Below are 20325 nucleotides of genomic sequence, written 5' to 3'. Positions count from 1 at the left end.
TCTCACCCCAGACTCCTTGCCCACGTCCTGCTTCTGGCCTGGAATGCCCCGCTCCCTCATACTTAGATCAGAGAAGCAGCGTGGCTCAGTTGAAAGAGCCTGGGCTTCGGAGTCAGAGGTCATGGGTTCGACTCCCGGCTCTGCCACTTGGCAGCTGTGTGACTGTGGGCAAGTCACTTAACTTCTCTGTGCCTCAGTTACCTCATCTGTAAAAATGGGGATTAAACTGGGAGCCTCACGTGGGACAACTTGATTACCCTGTATCTCCCCCAGCACGTAGAAACAGTGCTCTGCACATAAGTAAGGCGCTTAACAAATACCAACATTATTATTATCTGAAGATGGAAATCAACAGCCCTGCATTTTTTGCTATTTTTAGTTTGTGACTAGATCTGTGTACCACTTCATCATTTACGTATTTTGCGGAAATCGGAAGTAGTCAGTCCTCCTGTAACATGGCAATTATGAGGAAAACTTATACTACAGTTCTCTCCTCCTCTTAGCATGCGCAGAACCATTTCTTTCACCGTGTTCATGATGTGACGTGTTCATATTCTGTCCAGTTAGGTGCACATTTTTGGAAGAACATTCCCTAGTGGTGCTCCATCCAAAACACATAGTGAAAACATATGCTTTGGAAGGACAGACTGTATCCACAATGTTACCAACTCATTTCATCCTCATGATTGCTGTAGGATGAATTGAAGCAAGACACATGCAACAACCAAGTGAGCAAAAGAAACAATTGGAAGACCTAATGAAGCAACATTCCATTCCTTATATTCTCCAGTTTTCCTTATGTTTCACAGCTTTTAATTTCTGTTTCCCCCTTTAGTCTGTAAACGTCTGGGTGGCGAATGTGTCTACCAACTCTATTGTACTTTATCAGGTACTTAATACAGTTTCCTTCAATCAGTCGATTGTATTGAGCACTTACTATGGGCAAAGCATTGCGCTAAGTGCTTGGGAGAGTACAGTAAGATGAAATCAGCAGAAAGTAATAAGTGCTCAATAAATACCAATGATTGCTTAATGAGCTATAGGATGGACTGCTAGGAGACAACCAGGTGGGAAAGACCAATTTGGAGAGTAGCCAACAGGCATGGATGTGGCTCCGTGAACTTCCGCATCAAGCACTTAGTACAGTGCTCTGCACCCAGTAAGCACTCGATAAATACGATTGAATGAATGAATGAATCTGTCAAACTGCAGAAGTCTTGTCTGCTGGGTTGCAGCCACAGTGAAATACGGGTAGAACATGGCTAATACCCCAGAGGAATTCTTTCTGTGATCCTACTCGCAATGGATAAGAGTGAGTTATCCTGGCAGATTTAAACAAGAAAGAAGTTCTAGGCAGGGGAATGAGCATGAGGAAGGGGTCAGGTTGGGAGAGGTGAGAATCAGTGGTGGCAAGAAGGTTAGTTTAGAGAAGCAAAGGGTAGGGGCTGTGGAGTTGGGGGTAAAGAGAGCAGATGTGGAAGATGAAGATAGATGGTGGAGAGGATGGGAGAGAGCTGCAGGAGCAATAAAGCGTCATCTGGAAGGTCAGTGACCTGTTCCTTTCTCACATGGCTTCTCAGTCTTCTCCGAGGGCCTATAGTGTGTGTATACGGAACGATTCGACTTTCTCAGTGACGCTTCCAGATGACGGTGGTCAACTATTCCTGGGTCTTTTCATCCCTTGCTGCTCCTGCTTTCTAGTTTGACCTGCATGCTTATCATGTCCTATTATGATAACAGGAAGAAAGAGAAGTAGCACGACCTAGCGGATAAAGCCACGGGCCTGGGAGTCAGAAGGTTTAATTCTGGCTCTGCCACATCTCTGCTGTGTGACCTTGAGCGAGTCAATTCACTTCTCTGTGCCTCAGTTCCCTCATCTGTAAAATGGGGATTAAGACTGTGAGCCCTATGTAGGACTGTGTCCAGCCCACTTATCTTGTTTGTATCTACCCCAGCGCTTAGTACACTGCTTGGCACATAGTAAGTGCTTAATAAATGTTCACTCATTCAATCGTATTTATTAGGCGCTTACTATGTGCAGAGCACTGTACTCTGGAAGCGGAGTACAGTGGACAGACCATATGGCCACCATCTTAATGGTGGCCCAGGAGACAGGGTCCCAGAGAAGTGATCAGCCCCTGATCACGTTAGTGCTTGGAAATGGGATCTCTTGTTTAAATAAGGTAGATGTGATTTTGTCAAACGTGATGCAGTTTTGTGGTGTAGTCGATTGATCTTTGGAATACCCTAAGTACGACTTAGAATTAATAATGGCCCCTTTCTCTTCTCCCCCCCCCATCCATAATGTTGAACCAGATTTGGAAAGAAGAAAGAGGATAAAGGTGGAAAGGCTGAACAGAAAGGTGGTCCCAAGCATGGAAGTCTGAGAGAAGACGAACTGGAAAAGATGAAGGAAGAACGTGAAAGGTGAGCAAAGCTCAGCCGGCTAGTTTCCTATTGAAATTTCTCTTACTTGGACTCATGTTTCAGCTGCTTATAATAAACAAACTGAAGATCAATGGAAAGATCTTCAGTCTGAGGGGAATGCTGAAAAAGAAGACGCCATCATTTTGAAATTTGATTGCTTGGGTTTTGAATGAAGTTAACTTCATAGTCTCATTATGCAGTCATAGAAACCACCTTCATTATTTTTCAGGAGATTTTGCTGGTTCCAGTTATGTGGGTACAAATTTAAAGGATACCCTACATTTTAATAGATGGTTAAAATAATGTCAGGTTGAAATTATGCCAATAGCCTTAAAATTCCTATAGTATGTTCCTAATATTCACCAGACTTCTGTGTGCCTTCTTTATTTCTAACTGCTGACGCTCAGCATGGGTACTGGCAATTTGAGAGATCCGGGTCCTTCATTTTTTAAAAAAGCCGGTGGTTTTTATTAGGCTACTGGCAAGCCAAAAATATGTGTCTCATCTGTAAAAGGGCCCTTGTCGTTTACCGAAATGTTGCAGTCTGTAAGAATAAATCCTTCTGTTTGAAGAACTAATTGGATACTCTGGACCGGTGAGTGTATTTGGTAAAACACCATTTCTAGAATTCAATCAAAAAGGACTTAATTTCAAAAAAAATCAATGAACAGCATTCATATTTCCATTAACAATTATTTTTCATTTTAAATATTACAGTGCCCTTCTTGTTACACTAGAATGGAGAGTTGAATCAAAAGATAATTTAAAGCTCTTAATCCACATAATTCACTTTTTCACATCTTTTACCCTAGGTTTATCATGTGTCACCCCCCACCCCCCGAAAAAAAGAAAAACTACAGAGCACAAAATCTTAACTCGCTGTAGCCATTAGAGTGTGAACTGAGCAGACACAAACTAAGCAATGTCATACAGTTGGCAGTTAAATGTTTTCCACTTTAAAGGGCCTGAATAGTACTACCGAGCTCAGAGAGATGTAGCCTAGAGAAGATGAGGACAAGAGCTGCTTTGAAGTCAGGCACTTTTAATCCCACTCCTTCCCAGAGGTCTCGGCTTGTGGTCATGTGGTCACTGGTCGAGGTACTGAGCGTGGGCCCGCTTACGTGGGTGAGGTTTTAATCCATCTTTAATTTGCATAATCCTGCCCCTAGTTGATGCAGTCAGTTCCCCTTGGCCCTCCCGAAGGGGATCCCACCTGCATGAACCATCATTAGGCCCTGGGCTTCTTATGTGGCTTCTTCGTTGGCAGGAGAGCAGGAAGTTGACACCCCTTGGTCTCCGATGATCCTCTTTCATCGGTTCCTCCTCCATTGTTCCCATCGATTTCCATCTCAGGCCATTTCCACCATCTCGGAGCCACACGGGCCAGAGGTCGGGTGGGTCACTCCCAAAATACCTAGGTGTTGGGGAAACATAGAGCACTAGGGTTGATCCCGAGATGCAGTGGGGTGGGGATAGGAGGTGCGCTGAGGAGGCAGTGGATCCTGGAGACGCCACAGGCTGGGCTCCGGGGCAAGGTCTGGGGTCGTACCGTGGCATCTCGGTGTCGGGTTGTGTGGGGGAACAGGGCAATGGTCCGTGGCTGCCGGAGCCAGTCCCTCAGTGGAGTCAGGCCCTGGGACTAGTTTGGGGTGGGTAGCGCTGCACCAGGGCAGACAGGCAACGGCACTCCCTGGAGTTGCTCTGTAGAAGCAGCGGTTCAGGCCCTTGGGGTGCGCTGAAGATGAGAGGGGACAGGGGAGTGTTGGGGTGGGGGGGGGTGGTTGGTTCCATGTTGGAAGTAGGTCGGAACCCCCACTGTACGATGCGGAGGTTTTATGAGGATGGCAAAGAAGTTTGGAGCTCCCTCTTGGCACCGCGGAATTGACAAAGCAGCTCGGAGCTCCGTGGTTTAGAGAAGGGGAAAAGAGGAGTGGGGAAGACTGCTGTGGCAACCTGGGAATGCCCCGTGGCAGCAGAGGCTCCGTGTGCGGGGCTCTCTCACATCCAGGGTGGGGGTGACGGCACAACAGCATGGCCTAGTGGATAGAGCTCGGACCTGGGAATCGGAAGTTCGTGGGTTCTAATCCTGGCTCTTTCACTTGTCTGCTGTGTGACCTTGAGCAAGTCACTTCACCTCTCTGGGTCTGATACCTCACCTGTAAAATGGGGATTGAGACTGTGAGCCCCACGTGGGACAGGGACTGTGTCCCACCTGATTTGCTTATATCCACCCCAGCGCTTAGTACTGTGCCTGTCACACAATAAGGGCTTAACAAATGCCACTATTATTATTACTGTTATTATTATTAACAGCAGATAGGAGGGTAGGGGACAGGGTCCAGTATAGGTTCCATGTTTGAGCCCTGCTGCAAAAGGGCACCGGTTCTGGACCCTACATCTCCAGGGCTTCTTGGGCAGGTGCTTGACTTTGCCACTGTGTCCTGCCACGGTCTTCTTGGATGGAGAGGCTCACAGAAGCACCCCTACTTTGGGCAGTTGAAATAGTATTACGTACTGCTTAGTAGATACAAAACATGGCACTAAACGCTGGGAACTAAATTCCCAGTTGAGGCAGCATGGCCTAGCGGAAAGAGCACGGACCTGGTAGTCAGAGGACCTGGGTTCTAATCCCAGCTCTGCCAGTTACGTGCTGTTTGACCTTGGGCAAGTCTCTTTACTTCTCTGTGCCTCAGTTTCCTCAACTGTAAAGTGGGGTTTTAATACCTGTTCTCCCTCCCATTTCAACAGCATGGCCTAGTGGATAGAGCACGGTCCTGGGAGTCAGAAGGCTGTGGTTTATAATCCCGGCTCTGCCACTTTTCTGCTGGCTGATCTTAGGCGAGTCACTTCACTTCCCTGTGCCTCAGTTACCTCATCTGTAAAATGGGTTTCAAGACTGTGAGCCCCATGCAGGACAGGGACTGTGGTCAACTTGATTTGCTTTTACCTACCCCAGCTTGTACAATGGTGTTTGACATATGTTAAGGGCTTTTCAAGTGCCATAAAACAAACAAACACAGACACGTTTCTTGACCCCCTGGGGGCTTGCTTTCTAAAAATGAGAAGGCCTGGGTTGGCAATAGACCTGTAAAGAAAATCTAACAAAACTACAAAAGACAACAAGATCGGCAAACACCAAAGGAGCAGCAGGAAATCAGGCTCCTCACGGCTCAGATCAACAGCCACAGACTTCACCAATATGCCTCCCAACTCTGTTGTATTGCACTCTCCCAAGTGCTTAGTACAGTGCTCGGCGCATTGAAAGTGCTCAGTAAATGTCATTGATTGATTGAGGTCACAGCTGCATCTATGGTGGTAACCTTCTCACAATTCGAGGAGTCGAGGAGACCTCACCCTTAGGCCTTTCCCGGGCTGAGGTGGGGGTCCATGGGAGCCCCATTTTCATTCAGTTCATTCAGTCGTATTTATTGAGCGCTTACTGCGTGCAGAGCATTGTACTTAAGCGCGTAGGGTCCCGAGGGAAGGTCATTCAATTCATTCAATAGTATTTATTGAGTGCTTACTATGTGCAGAGCACTGTACTAAGCGCTTGGGATGAACAAGTCGGCAACAGATAGAGACAGTCCCTGCCGTTTGACGGGCTTACGGTCTAATCGGGGGAGACGAACAGACAAGAACAATGGCACTAAACAGCGTCAAGGGGAAGAACATCTCATAAAAACCGATGGCGACTAAATAGAATCAAGGCGATGTACAATTCATTAACAAAATAAATAGGGTAACGAAAATATATACAGTTGAGCGGACGGGTACGGTGCTGTGGGGATGGGAAGGGAGAGGTGGAGGAGCAGAGGGAAAAGGGGAAAATGAGGCTTTAGCTGCGGAGAGGTAAAGGGGGGATGGCAGAGGGAGTAGAGGGGGAAGAGGAGCTCAGTCTGGGAAGGCCTCTTGGAGGAGGTGATTTTTGAGTAAGGTTTTGAAGAGGGAAAGAGAATCAGTTTGGCAGAGGTGAGGAGGGAGGGCGTTCCGGGACCGCGGGAGGACGTGACCCAGGGGTCGACGGCGGGATAGGTGAGACCGAGGGACGGCGAGGAGGTGGGCGGCAGAGGAGCGGAGCGTGCGGGGTGGGCGGTAGAAAGAGAGAAGGGAGGAGAGGTAGGAAGGGGCAAGGTGATGGAGAGCCTTGAAGCCTAGAGTGAGGAGTTTTTGTTTGGAGCGGAGGTCGATAGGCAACCACTGGAGTTGTTTAAGAAGGGGAGTGACATGCCCAGATCGTTTCTGCAGGAAGATGAGCCGGGCAGCGGAGTGAAGAATAGACCGGAGCGGGGCGAGAGAGGAGGAAGGGAGGTCAGAGAGAAGGCTGACACAGTAGTCTAGCCGGGACCTTCCCATGCACCTGGCCCCCGTTGTCTCCTTAATGGCTGAGTCATTGAGAATGGTAGGATTTGGAGCAAGAGAGGAGCTCAGTCGTGCTCTTTATTTACACCCCGCTTTGGTGCTCCCAACTCACTCTTTGGGCCCAACTTTGGTCAATACATGTTCTTTAAACAGCCCTGCCCTTGAACCTTATCTTGTTCTTTGTGCCTGATCGGAGGGCAGCTGCTGATTTTATCAACAGCAAAGGAAAACCCCTTAGTGCGGCCTCAGTTTTTTGAGACATCGATAAGATCGGTCACAGGACCAGTGGCCGGTTAAAAGGTAATCATGTGCTGTCCGGTATTCACCAGTGATAAACCCTTAAGGACGGTAGGGGTGAATTTTAGTAATCTTGTAATGAAATCCTATAATTCAGGCTAAGATTATAACGCTTATATCGGCAAAGACATCAATGCAGTGAGTACGCACCATACATCTCACTACTACGATGACTTCACCAGCTGCAATTCTGCGTAGTATGCTTCGTCGTCAGAAAACCAAGCTTTTTCACCACTTTGCTAGAATGCAGATGTGACATTTTTCAACTCGGGCCTTGCTTCATGATGGAAAAAAAACAACCCCTCAGTAACTATGGATAGTGTTGTAGTGAGAAAATCGGGGGCCCACGAAATAGCAATTAATCTCAAACCAAAAAATTTACTTTCATATTTTACCTTTAGGAAGCAACAAGTTTCATAATTAAGCAGTGTTGCTTAGTGGCAAGATCAAAGGTTTGGAAGTCAGAGGACATGGGATCTCATTATTATTATTATTATTATTCTAATCCCACCTCTATCACTTGTCTGCTGTGTGACCTTGGGCAAGCCACTTAACTTCTCTGTGCCTCAGTTACCTCATCTGTAAAATGGGGATTAAGATTGTGAGTCCCATGTGGAACAACCTGATTACCTTCTAACTACCCCAGTGATTAGAACAGTGCTTGGCCACATAGTAAGTGCTTACCAAATGCCATGATTATGATTATTATTTAATGTTCCATTTTGCAAGACTGTGATTCAACTAGGATATCTACTTAGAATTTTGCTCTAATTTTCTTAAAATGGATTTACATAAACATCACATATCTGTGCTTTGAATCCTTATCTATCCCTTACCGTTTACCTGTGAACACATAATGCAACGCTCATATTAAATTGTTAGTAGTAGTGCTGTTTGAAAAGCTGGTTTAGAAGCTGGATAATCTTGAATCAAGAATATTCCAGCAATTCAACAGCTTGGGTTCTAATCCCGGTTCTGCCACTTGCCTGCTGTTTGACCTTGGGCAAGCCACTCTGTGCCTCATTTTCCTCACCTGTAAAATGGGAGTGAAATACCTCTTCTCTCTCCTACTTAGACTGTGAGCGCAATGTGGAATAGGGATTGTGTCCTACCTGATTAACTTGTATCTACTCTAATTCTTATAACAGTGCTTGGCACATAGTATGTGCTTAACGTGTGCCACGTTAATTATAATAATTATGATGATCTTTAATAATTAATGTTGGTGAGAGTGTAGATTTCAATGGCAGTCTTGTAGTACAAGCTCAAGGGGTACTAGTCAAGTTACTATTGAGTATTTCTTTCAAGAAATGCAGTTCACTTATTGATTAAACAGATTTACCTCCCTGAAGCATGTTCTGCCACTCTGGTGCTGATAAGACCCATCTGCTTAATTTACAAGATTAGATAAAGCTGCATACCACTTTTCTTTCTTTCCTTTTTTTTCTTATTTCCATCCATCTTTTTGCCACATCTCCACATTCCATACCCCAAGGCACAGTGTTTAGGTGTTGCAAGCGAACCGGTATGTGTGTGGCAGTCTAAGTTAGGAACAGCAAATTTGAGCCTGTCTGTTCGGTCTTCCCACAGCTCCATGCGTACTTATTATGTATAAAAAGACAAAATTGATGTAAATTCCCCAAAGTTGTCCTCTCTCTTCCCGGGAAAAATGTTTATGTTTCACAGTGCTCTACCTAGGGTTCTTAGAGAGATATTTAAAGCAAAAGTTTCACCATCAAGATTGTAGGGAAGGATTTTCTCATCCTGCTATTTCACACTCCAAGTCGGTGGTTTGTCCTTCCAGTACAAGTCAAATGGTTCACTGGGTCGAGACCATGGTTTAAATAAACTCCTCATTTTGATCACGCTTCAGTTGGCTTGACTTCTTTAATAAGACATCCACTGCAAAGACCTAGATTCCATTAGTAAAAGCAAAAAAACCAATACAATATTAAAGATGGTTCTTCTAAGCCTTGTTATTAACTGAAATCAAGTTTGCATTTTTTAAACATCCAGGATACATTAGTATGGTGCCAGTCATCGTTCTGTCTAGAAGCAAGTGATTGTTTTAACAGATCAATAAGTACTGGAATCGCTGCTATTTGTTCTTTTCAATTAGTGTTTTCATTTCTTCCACATCTAGCTCTTCATTTCAGTTTGTATCCGTGCGAAAATTTTGCCGAAAGCCAGATAGGTGCATAAAAATCATTTGATATTTTGCAGTTACTGTTCTAAGGAGTTTTCTAAAGTAAATAAATTGATAGTCTGTTGAGAGAAAACTATTTTTTCCTGTTGGTTTAGGATTATTTTACTAGGATATGCCGGTTGGGACCAAAGGCTCTCTTTCAACAGAGTCCCCACGTTACTGACACCGGGAATAAATTTCACTAATGAAGCGCCTCGCTGAAATTTGAGTGGTACGGGATAAGTACATATGACTGCTAACATAGGGCATTCTGTATGCAAAGTTATTCCTGTCACTGGTTCGTTATGAGGGGTAGTTAGTTTATTTAGTTAATGAAACATTGTCTCTGTACTTCTTATTGGAATTTTAGTAGGGTAAAAGAGGGAACGGAGAAAAGGCCAACATCACAAATGTTTAGGTCGAAAAGCATGAAGACATATGGCTCCTATTTCTAAAACTGGCCCGGCCTGAATGCCAAACGAAAAGTAATTCTAAAATTTAAGAAAGTTAAATGGTTTCAATTTTTGAATTCAAGGTTCTTGGTTTTCTTTACATTTAGGAAATCTTCCAAGAACTGCTGCAGAGAAGCCTCTCCCTTCCCTTATCAGCTGCAGTGCTTGTTGCCTGTTCCCAGAGTTTGAATCAATACATGTGTTTTTGATATTTGGCAAACGGAGATTTAATTCTGCAGCTGCAAGTTCCCCACATAAACGAAATGCATCTTACAGAAATGAAAACATTCAGAGACCATTTATAGTTTGAGAATACTAGTGGGTGAAAATCTATTCCCAGCCTCTCAGCATTTTATTTAATTAGGGGGGATTTTGATGTTACTGGAAATTGAAATGAAAACCAGAGTATTCCGGAGTTGGACTCTACACCTAACATTTATTCAAAAGGAAAATGGAAGATGTTTGTAGAGGGGTAAGAGAAAACCTAGAAGGAAAGTTCCATTCTAGGTTAATGTTTTAGTGGCTAAAGCTTGGCGGTATCATATGCCCTAGACTAACTAATGAATCTATGGGACCTTACCCTTAATGAATCTCATAGTAGAAGATCTCCAAAATGAAGCTTTTGATTGACAGATCACATTTTATTGATGACTGCTTTTACAAATACTGAATCTTTGGAAACACAGTCTCCTTGAAACAACTTTTTTGGTTTGAGTATTTTAAAAAGGGTTAATTCAAAATGGCTTTATTGTTCATTCAATATTCCTTTCTTTGTATCAAAGCTAGATCCTGTGGTTTAGGCAAAATAAAATACTGGATAAGATCCCAGTTTTAATAGTCCCAATTTATTATTACATTGAACCCTGATCAGATCACAGGCTGGATGAGAGCCCAGTGCTTTAAATGTTCTGATTTACTGCTGCATTGGAACCTGATAAGAAAGGGTTTGATTGAGGCCTCAGCTTTTGTGATTCTGGTTTTGGCTTTAGGGTTTTGTTTTGTTTTAAAACCAAGTAATTACTTTGCAATGGAGTACGGTATGTTTGAGTTATGAGAAATAGTTCTAGAAGGCGTAACTAAGGACAAGGCCATAGTTTCATTTTGTGCTAACAGTACAAAGTTATCAGATTTCTGCTTATCATAGTGGCCGCCATTTCACTAGGCAGGAGGACAGATTAGCCCTATCCCAAAGATTTTAAATGATCCTTGTACTAGATTGGCTATTGTGCTGAAACTGGAATGGAACATTATTTTTTTTAAACCCCTGATAAAAGACTTGGTTACTTATCGGAGATAGAGAATTATCGGCAATCTCGTTTTATAGATTTGTGCCAGCTCCTTAGCATCTACTTTAATTTGGCCTATTTTTCTCAAGTTTGTGTCGGTGCATGTATGTATGAATGAATTGGATTTAAGTAGCCCTCTTTCCTCCAAACACCTCAGGTGGCATGCAATTGACTCTTTTGATACCAATTCCCCATTCTCCAGAGGACTGTACTCCTTACACCCTAATGAAAGACCAACATTTTGCTTGAGCCCAAGCTCCTCTGCCGAATTTGAATCCGAAGGCAGGGGTCATGTCTACTAATTCGATTGAACTCTATTTGTACATTATACATATATATATATGTATAATAATAATAATATGTACATTATATACATTTAATAATGGTGGTGTTTGTTAAGCACTTACTATGTGCCAAGCACTGTTCTAAGCACTGGGGGAGATACAGGATAATCAGGTTGTCCCACGTGGGGCTCACAGCCTTAATCGCCATTTTACCGATGAGGGAACTGAGGCACAGAGAAGTGAAGTGATTTGCCCCAAGTCACACAGCTGACAAGTGGTGAAGTGAGAATTAGAGCCCATGACTTCTGACTCCCAAGCCCATGCTATTTCCATTGAGCCATACTGTTTCTCTTAATATATACATATATATGAAGCAGTGTGGCTTAGTAGAAAGAACACGGGCTTGGGAGTCAGAGGTCGTGGGTTCTAATCCCGGCTCTGCCACTTGTGAGCTGTGTGACTTTGGGCAAGTCTTTTAACTTCTCTGTGCCTCAGTTACCTCATCTGCAAAATAGGGATTAAGACTATGAGCCCACGTGGGACAACCTGATTACCTTGTGTCTACCTCAGCGCTTAGAACACTGCTGGGCACATAGTAAGCGCTTAACAAATACCATCATTATTATATATTTTGATGACTTTCATATTCAAAGAAGGGGCACAGCTGATGGTGAAATTCACTTGTGAGTATACGTGTAACTGGAAGGGCCAATTCTGGACCCACAGTGATTTAATAGTGCAATCACTTTCAGCTTAATTTCTCATCTAGAGATTGACAGATTATAAATTTTGTCTTTTTTTTTTTTTTACCAGTTTGGGCTAAAAACCATTTGCTTCAGCTATTGCACACCTGGATATTTGGTAATATGAATGGGTCCTCTAATACACTACTTCTTGGCCAGGAAATCCACTTTATTGATAGCTGCTGCCTGGGAGAGCTATAACAATCTCCTCCCTATACTCCCATCCTGCTGGAATTTGAAGACTACATTGTAACAATAATAATGATGGCCGGGATGATGATAATAATTATGGTCTTTACTAAGAGCTTATTCTGTGTCAAGCATTGTGCTAAACACAGAGATAGCTATGAGATAATCTAATCGGACACAATCCCTGCTCCACATCAGGCTCACAGTCTGAGAGGGAAGGAGAGAAGGTGTCTTATCCTCATTTTACAGATGAGGATCAGAAGGTTAAGTGACTGACCCAAGGTCTCATAGTAGGCCAGTGGCAGAGCTAAGACCGGAACTCGGGTCTCCTGACCCAAAGTCAAATGCTTCTTCCACTCGACCATGCCGCCTCCCAAAGGCCTTAGACCCTCAAAGATGGTCATATTTTCATTACCTTATTTATTTTGCTAATGAGATGTACATCACCTTGATTCTATTTATTTGCTATTGTTTTAATGAGATGTTCATCCCCTTGCTTCTATTTATTGCTATTGTTTTTGTCTGTCTCCCCCCATTAGACTGTAAGCCCATCAAAGGGCAGGGACTGTCTCTATCTGTTACTGATTTGTACATTCCAAGCGCTTAGTACAGTGCACATAGTAAGCGCTCAATAAATACTAAATGAATGGATGGAATGGTCACGAGGCTAATGAAGTCCTCGGTTCAGTCTTTCTCTTAGAATGTCTTACTCTGATTCTGGTCTTCTTCTTAGGGCTGGTTCTCTGTTTTAATGAGAGCAAAGAACAATAAAAGCTTTCTGAAGGAGTGGGAGGTACCATTTTGTAAAAGACTCCAATTTACTAAAAGTCAGGGGTGCCCTGGAAAGACTCTCCCAGGAGGGGCTTAAAACACAGGTCATACAGAGTGTTAGAGAGATCTGCATAATGAGGCATGGAGTCTTGAAAGAACCTGGTAGCCAGATCCTGGCCTCAATTCAATTCTGTTGTTTTGTAGGGTTGCAGCCCTTAAAAATCTCTCAGAGCTGCAACTCTGAGAGATTGACCTTTTGCTAGTCAGAGTGGCAAAACTCCTCTCTGCTTGTGACCCTGCTACTGCTCAACACAGTGCAGTGATGAGTCTTGGAAGAGGGCGTAGAGCTCAGACGGAAGACTCCAGGGAAACTGCTTTCAACCTGTCCTTTTCAGCCCCTTACCCACATAGAAAGGACTCAGACATATTCTAATCATTTTAAACTACTTCTGATGGGTAGATGCAATCCCGAGTGCATTGCCAGTTACTGAGCTCTGCCAGTAAACTTCAACCTTGCCACAGTTTGCTTCTAGTTGGATTTTAAAGGTTGAATAACAGAGCAGGTGGCTTGGTTGCACTTAGGAATACCAAACATACCTCAACACTGCAGAGTAAGTGAAAGCTAGACAGAGAAGTCATGGAGATGATGGCCAGGGAGACACATCAACAAGGGCCTCTCTTCTCTCCTCTTTATCTCTTCTTCCTTCTTCCCTCCCTGTTCATTTCTTTTTCTTTCTAAATTTCCTGTCTTTTTACTTCAACCCTCTGGCTTTTTTATACGATATCTGTGAGGTACTTACTATAGGTCAAACAGCGTTCTAAGTGCTGGGGTAAGTACTAGTTAGGTCAGACACCATCTCCCTCCCTCATGAGATATATACAGATATATACATCGGTGCTGTGGGGAAGGGAGGGAGGATGAATGAAAGAGCAAATATGAGTGACACTGAAGGGAGTGGGAGAAGAAGAGACATGGGCTCACTCAGGGAAGTCTTCCTGGAGGAGATGTGCCTTCAATAAGGCTCTGAAGAGGGGAAGAGCAATTATCTGGCTGATAGGAGGAGGGAGGGCGTTTCAGACCAGAGGTGGGATGTAGGCGAGGGGTCGGCGGCGAGATAGATGAGATCGAGGTACAGTGAGAAGGTTAGCACCAGAGGAATGAAGCGTGCGGGCTGGGTTGTAGTAAAGAAGTTTCTGACCTAGTCTGGGAAGAGAGAGCTGGTGGTTGGTGCAGAGACCTCAGGCTTAGCCAGCTAAGCAACTGAATTGCAAACGAAGCCATCCAATAATGCTACTCCAAAAAAAAAAACTACAGGAAGCAGCATGGCTCAGAGGAAAGAGACTGGGCTGCGGAGTCAGAGGTATTGAGTTCGACTCCCGGCTCTGCCGCTTGTCAGCTGTGTGACTGTGGGCAAGTCACTTAGCTTGTCTGTGCCTCAGTCACCTCATCTGTAAAATGGGGATTAACTGTGAGCCTCACGTGGGACAACCTGATGACCCTGTATCTGCCCCAGCGCTTAGAACAGTGCTCTGCACATAGTAAGCGCTTAACAAACACCAACATTATTACAATAATGATAATGCCTGTGGTATTTATTAAACACTTACTATGTGTCAAGCATTGCCCTAAGTACTGTCCCACATGGGGCTGTCAGTTTTAGAGAGAGGGAGAATGGGTATTTAATCCCCATTTTCCAGATGAGGAAACTGAGCTTTAGAAAAATTAAGTAACTTGCCCACTGTCACCAGCAGGCAAGCGGTGGAGCTGGGATTAGAAGCCGAGTCCCCTGGCTACGAGGTCTGTGCTTTTTCCACTAGGCCCTGCTGCCTCTCCTTTTTCTTCTTTCCCAAGCAGTGACTTTGAAGAAGAGAAAATGAAGACCTGCAAGGGTGGTAATAGTAGTAGTAAAAGCCGTAATAATGATGATAGTTTTTAAGTGCCTACTATGTGCCAAGCACCATTCTAAGCGCTGGGGGGGATACAAGGTGATCAAGTTGTCCCATGGGGGGCTCACAGTCAATCCCCATTTTACAAATGAGGTAACTGAGGCCCAGAGAAGTTAAGTGACTTGCCCCAAATCACCCAGCCGAAATGTGGCAGAGCTGGGATTAGAACCCATGACCTCTGACTCCCAAACCCGGGCTCTTTCCACTGAGCCACACTGCTTCAGCGCTAGTGCTGAAAGCTCATTTCAGGCAGGGAACGTGTCTGCTAATTCTGCGACATTGTACCTTTCCAAGCAGCGATACGGCGCTCTGCACGTAGTAAGTGTTCAGTAAATACTTGGATTAATTGATTAGTAGTGGTGGTCATGGTGGTGGTAATAATAGTAATGTATTTGTAATGATATTTGTAAAATGCTTACCGTGTATAGAACTCTATATTAAGATCTGGGAAAAAATAGGTGAAAATTAGAAATAGAATCTAGCCTTCAAGGGGTTCACAATTTAAGAATAAAGAGGTGGAGGGATAGGGGGCTAAAGTGACAGACATGTAAAGAAGGGCGAAACACTATAAACTCAAAACCAGTAGAAAAGACTAATTGCAGTAATAGTAAAGTAGTAGTAAATGAATGGAAGCAGTGTGGCCTAGGGGAAAGGGCATGGGCCTGGGAGTCAGGGGACCTGGGTTCTAATCCCAGCTCCACCACTTGTCTGCTCTGTGACTTTGGGCAAATCACTTCACTTCCCTGTGCCAGAGTTCCTTTATCTACAAAATGGGGATTCAAAGCCTGTTCTTCCTCAGACTTGGACAGTAAACCCCATGTGGGACTTGATCTACTTGTATCTAGAGAAGCAGCATGGCTCAATGGAAAGACCCCGGGCTTGGGAGTCAAAGGTAGTGGGTTCTAATCCTGGCTCCACCACTTGTCAGCTCTGTGACCTTGGACAAGTGACTTAACTTCTCTGTGCCTCAGTGACCTCATCTGTAAAATGGGGATGAAGACTGGGAGCCCCACGTGGGACAACCTAATTCCCTTGTATCTACCCCTGCGCTTAGAACAGTGCTTGGCACATAGCGCTTAACAAATAGCAACATAGAGAAGCGGTGTGGCTCAGTGGAAAGAGCCCAGGCTTGGGAGTCAGAGGTCATGGGTTTGAATTCCGGCTCTGCCACTTGTCAGCTGTGTGACTATGGGCAAGTCACTTAACTTCTCTGTGCCTCAGTTACCTCACGTGTAAAATGGGGATTAACTGTGAGCCTCACGTGGGGCAACCCGATTAGCCTGTATCTGCCCCAGCACTTAGAACAGTGCTCTGCACACAGTAAGCGCTTAACAAATACCAACATTATTACATTATTACCCCAGGACTTAGTACAGTGCTTGGCACATAATATGCCATTAACAAATATTATTGTTACCATTATTACTATTATTTGGGCACCCTTCAAATATAATGCATTGTACTAAACATATTAGAAGTATAACAGAAGCACAAGACAGGTACCCTTCCCTGAAGAAGCTTATGTTCTAATGGGGAAGACATACATAGAAATAGTCATTAACCATGGACCCAAAGTAAATAAAATCTGCATTTATAAATAAATAAATAGGCATTTAGGCCCAAGTGCTGAGGATGGGCAAAAATAAATACCTAAGCGCAAGAGGCAACCGAAGGGTTGATAAAAAGTCAACTTGCCGATAATTAGAAAAGGAAGGCTTGTTGGAGGAAGTGTGATTTTTTCGGAGAGCTTTGAAGGTGAGTGGAGGTGAGGTCTAGTGGATTTTAGTGGTCAGGGTTGTGAGAGGAAGTTTGGTTCATGGTACATGAAGAAGCATTAACAGTAGGAAAATCATATGTCTAACACGATCAATTCTGAGGCCGCCCAACTGAAATGCTAATTGATGTGCAGAGGCAGTATTTCTGCTGCCGGCCTGCCTATCAACACTTGCTCTACTGCTACAGAACAAAATACTCGAAGATGAAGTTCTGTAAACCCATCCCATTCACAGTCAAATGAAAATGTAATCAGCCTCTAGGAAAGTCTTGTACTGGATTGTTTTCAAGGCCTTAAATTCAGTCCACAGCCATTATTCTTTGAGTACCATCCCATTCAGCCTTGTGAAAAGAAGGATTTGCCTTACAATAGGAAATCTGCTTTGCCTCATAAAGATAGAGCCCAACACCATGAACTTATTCTTCCCTGAAGCAGGTTCTTTTTCCATACTGTACACTTGACATATTGTAAAGTCTCAAGCTCCAGAAATTTTCTCCTGGAGCAGAAGGCTGAAAGCCTGCATGTGGGTACAGAGCGGAACAGGAAAAATGACATGCTTTATTGGAGCACTGACCAGCATAAAATGAAAACTCTCCAAGGACGCATCACCAATATCCAGTTTCCCAACCAGGATCTGTGACGATAGGTCAACCAAGGAAGAGGCATCCATTTTGGAATCGGTGATTGATGTCATTTAAGTCGTTGGTGTAGAAGGGCTTTACTCTTAGGGGAGAAAATGAGTTAGCATCAAATGAAGGCTATGAAAATATACACCAGGGCTTTCTTCTCAAATAATTGCTTATATGGGCAAAGCACGATGCCTTTTTCAAAAATAAAAACAAAAAAAACTCCTTAAATCTGTAATAAATGGAGTGAATAAAAAATAGTTGAAGAACAGCACAACTATATTATTGACAGGATTGGTAGCTTAACGCTGAAGTCTGTTGGTGATGATATTAAAGCTAGCACATTTTCCATTCAGATTGACATTAAAGTCACAGGCCTAGCTGATATTTGTTTAGCAATATTAAGATATTTGTCATAGAATCCATGAGACGATGTCTAATATTCATCCTGAACTGAAAGTCAAATACCGGAAAAATATATTCCAGTTTGGAGGAAGGCTCAGATCAAATATTTCGGTGAAATATTTTCTGGCGTTCAGCTGATGGCATGTCAGAAATGAAAGGACTTCTTAATGACTTACATCACAGGCCAAAAAAGAACCTTGTAGCCAAGTTCACAAGTTATTCATGTCTTGAGTCTTATAATCTCTCTATGAAAGGATCGGGGGTCACCAATGGGACCCTCGGCAAGCAGATTTCCCCTTGCCCCAGGCTGCCCCTGACCTGCCTGCCATATTCCTGTGACTGAAGGACAAGGGATTAATCAATCAATCAAAGTAGCCTAGTGGATAGAATCCAGGTCTGGGAGTCAGAAGGACCTGGCTCTGCCACTTATCTGCTGGGTGACCTCGGGCAAGTCACTTCACTACTCTGTGCCTCAGTTCCCTCATCTGTAAAATGGGGATTAAAGCTCTGTACACGTGGCTCAGTGGAAAGAGCACGGGCTTTGGAGTCAGAGGTCATGGGTTCGAATCCCGGCTCGGCCACTTGTCAGCTGTGTGACTTTGGGCAAGTCACTTGACTTCTCGGTGCCTCAGTTACCTCATCTGTAAAATGGGGATTAAGACTGTGAGCCCCACGTGGGACAACCTGATGACCCTGTGTCTACCCCAGCGCTTAGAACAGTGCTCGGCACATAGTAAGCGCTTAACAAATACCAACATTATTATTAAAGCTGTGAACCTCATGAGGGACAGGGACTGTGTCCAACCCATTCATTCATTCATTCATTCAATAGTATTTATTGAGCGCTTACTATGTGCAGAGCACTGTACCAAGCGCTTGGGATGAACAAGTCGGCAACAGATAGAGACAGTCCCTGCCGTTTGACGGGCTTACGGTCTAATCGGGGGAGACGGACAGACGAGAACAATGGCAATAGAGTCGAGGGGAAGAACATCTCGTAAAAACAATGGCAACTAAATAGAATCGAGGCGATGTACAATTCATTAACAAAATAAATAGGGTAATGAAAATATATACAGTTGAGCGGACGAGTACAGTGCTGTGGGGATGGGAAGGGAGAGGTGGAGGAGCAGAGGGAAAAGGGGAAAAAGAGGGTTAAGCTGCGGAGAGGTAAAGGGGGGATGGCAGAAGGAGTAGAGGGAGAAGAGGAGCTCAGTCTGGGAAGGCCTCTTGGAGGAGGTGAGTTTTAAGTAGGGTTTTGAAGAGGGAAAGAGAATCAGTTTGGCGGAGGTGAGGAGGGAGGGCGTTCCAGGACCGCGGGAGGACGTGACCCAGGGGTCAAGGGCGGGATAGGCGAGACCGAGGGACGGTGAGGAGGTGGGTGGCGGAGGAGAGGAACGTGCGGGGTGGGTGGTAGAAAGAGAGAAGGGAGATTTGCTTGTATTCACCCCAGGGCTTAGAACAGTGTCTGACTCATAGTCAGCACTTAAAAAAATACCACAGCTATTATTATTATTATTGAGCACTTACTGTGTGTGGAGCACTGTACTCAATTCTTGGGAAAGTGCACTTCAAAAGCGTTGGTAGGCGTGTTCCTTGCCCACAATAGCATTCAGTCTAGAGTGGAATGGAGGGACCGATGAACTCTATTTATTGATTCTATTGTTCTTGACTGTCCGTCTCCCCCGATTAGACTGTAAGCCTGTCAAAGGGCAGTGACTGTCTCTATCTGTTACCGATTTGTACATTCCAAGCGCTTAGTACAGTGCTCTGCTCATAGTAAACACTCAATAAATACTATTGAATGAAAACTCCACCATTTCTTTCGTTCTTCCTCACTGAATCTAGAAAATCCCTAACCTCTTCAATGGGGGAAGCAGACCTTTCCCCACTATTGTTTTCAGTTCCACTACCGTGAGGGTGAGCCCCAAGATGGGTAGAACCCTCTCCCCTTTCTCACTTGCCCACTCTCAAAACCCACAGCAACAGAAGTCACCCGTCACTCCTTCCCCAGCCCCCAGCGAAGGCACTGAGACCCCACTTTGGCACCAGTCCGTCTCCCCCGATTAGACTGTAAGCCCGTCAAACGGCAGGGACTGTCTCTATCTGTTGCCGACTTGTTCATCCCAAGCGCTTAGTACAGTGCTCTGCACATAGTAAGCGCTCAATAAATACTATTGAATGAAAGATAACAGGGAGCAAAGTTAAACTGTAGGGAGCGTGGTTAGACTACTCTATCAACCTCCTCACTCATCTCCCCACTTCAATCTACAGTCCATCCTGCTGTGTAGATCACTGCTGTGGAAAGCGGCATGGCATAGTGGATAGAACGTGTGCCTGGGAATTAGAAGGTTGTGAGTTCTAATCCCTACTCCTCCACTTTGTCAGCTGTGTGACCTTGGGAAAGCCACTTAACTTCTCTGGGCCTCAGTTACTTCATATGGAAAATGGAGATTAAGACTGTGAGTCCCATGTGAGTCATGGACTCTGTCCAACCTGACAGAGAAGGAGTGTGGCTTAATGGAAAGAGCACGGGCTTGGGAGTCAGAGGATGTGGGTTCTAATCCCGCCCCTGCCACT

At 44.4% G+C, this 20325-nt stretch overlaps 1 protein-coding gene across 1 annotated transcript in view; it reads left to right on the top strand.

Moving 5' to 3' along the window:
* Nucleotides 1-20325, top strand: part of PARD3B (par-3 family cell polarity regulator beta) — a 933574-nt gene that overhangs the window by 693957 nt on the left and 219292 nt on the right. The window contains 1 exon segment of the mRNA XM_029068763.2: nt 2317-2427. Within this exon segment, the coding sequence (XP_028924596.1) occupies nt 2317-2427 (111 nt within the window).

The sequence above is a fragment of the Ornithorhynchus anatinus genome, chromosome 7 (genome assembly GCF_004115215.2).
Source record: "Ornithorhynchus anatinus isolate Pmale09 chromosome 7, mOrnAna1.pri.v4, whole genome shotgun sequence".
Taxonomy (NCBI): domain Eukaryota; kingdom Metazoa; phylum Chordata; class Mammalia; order Monotremata; family Ornithorhynchidae; genus Ornithorhynchus; species Ornithorhynchus anatinus.
The sequence above is the reverse complement of the archived record's forward strand: the minus strand, read 5'-3'. Positions and strand labels throughout refer to the sequence as shown.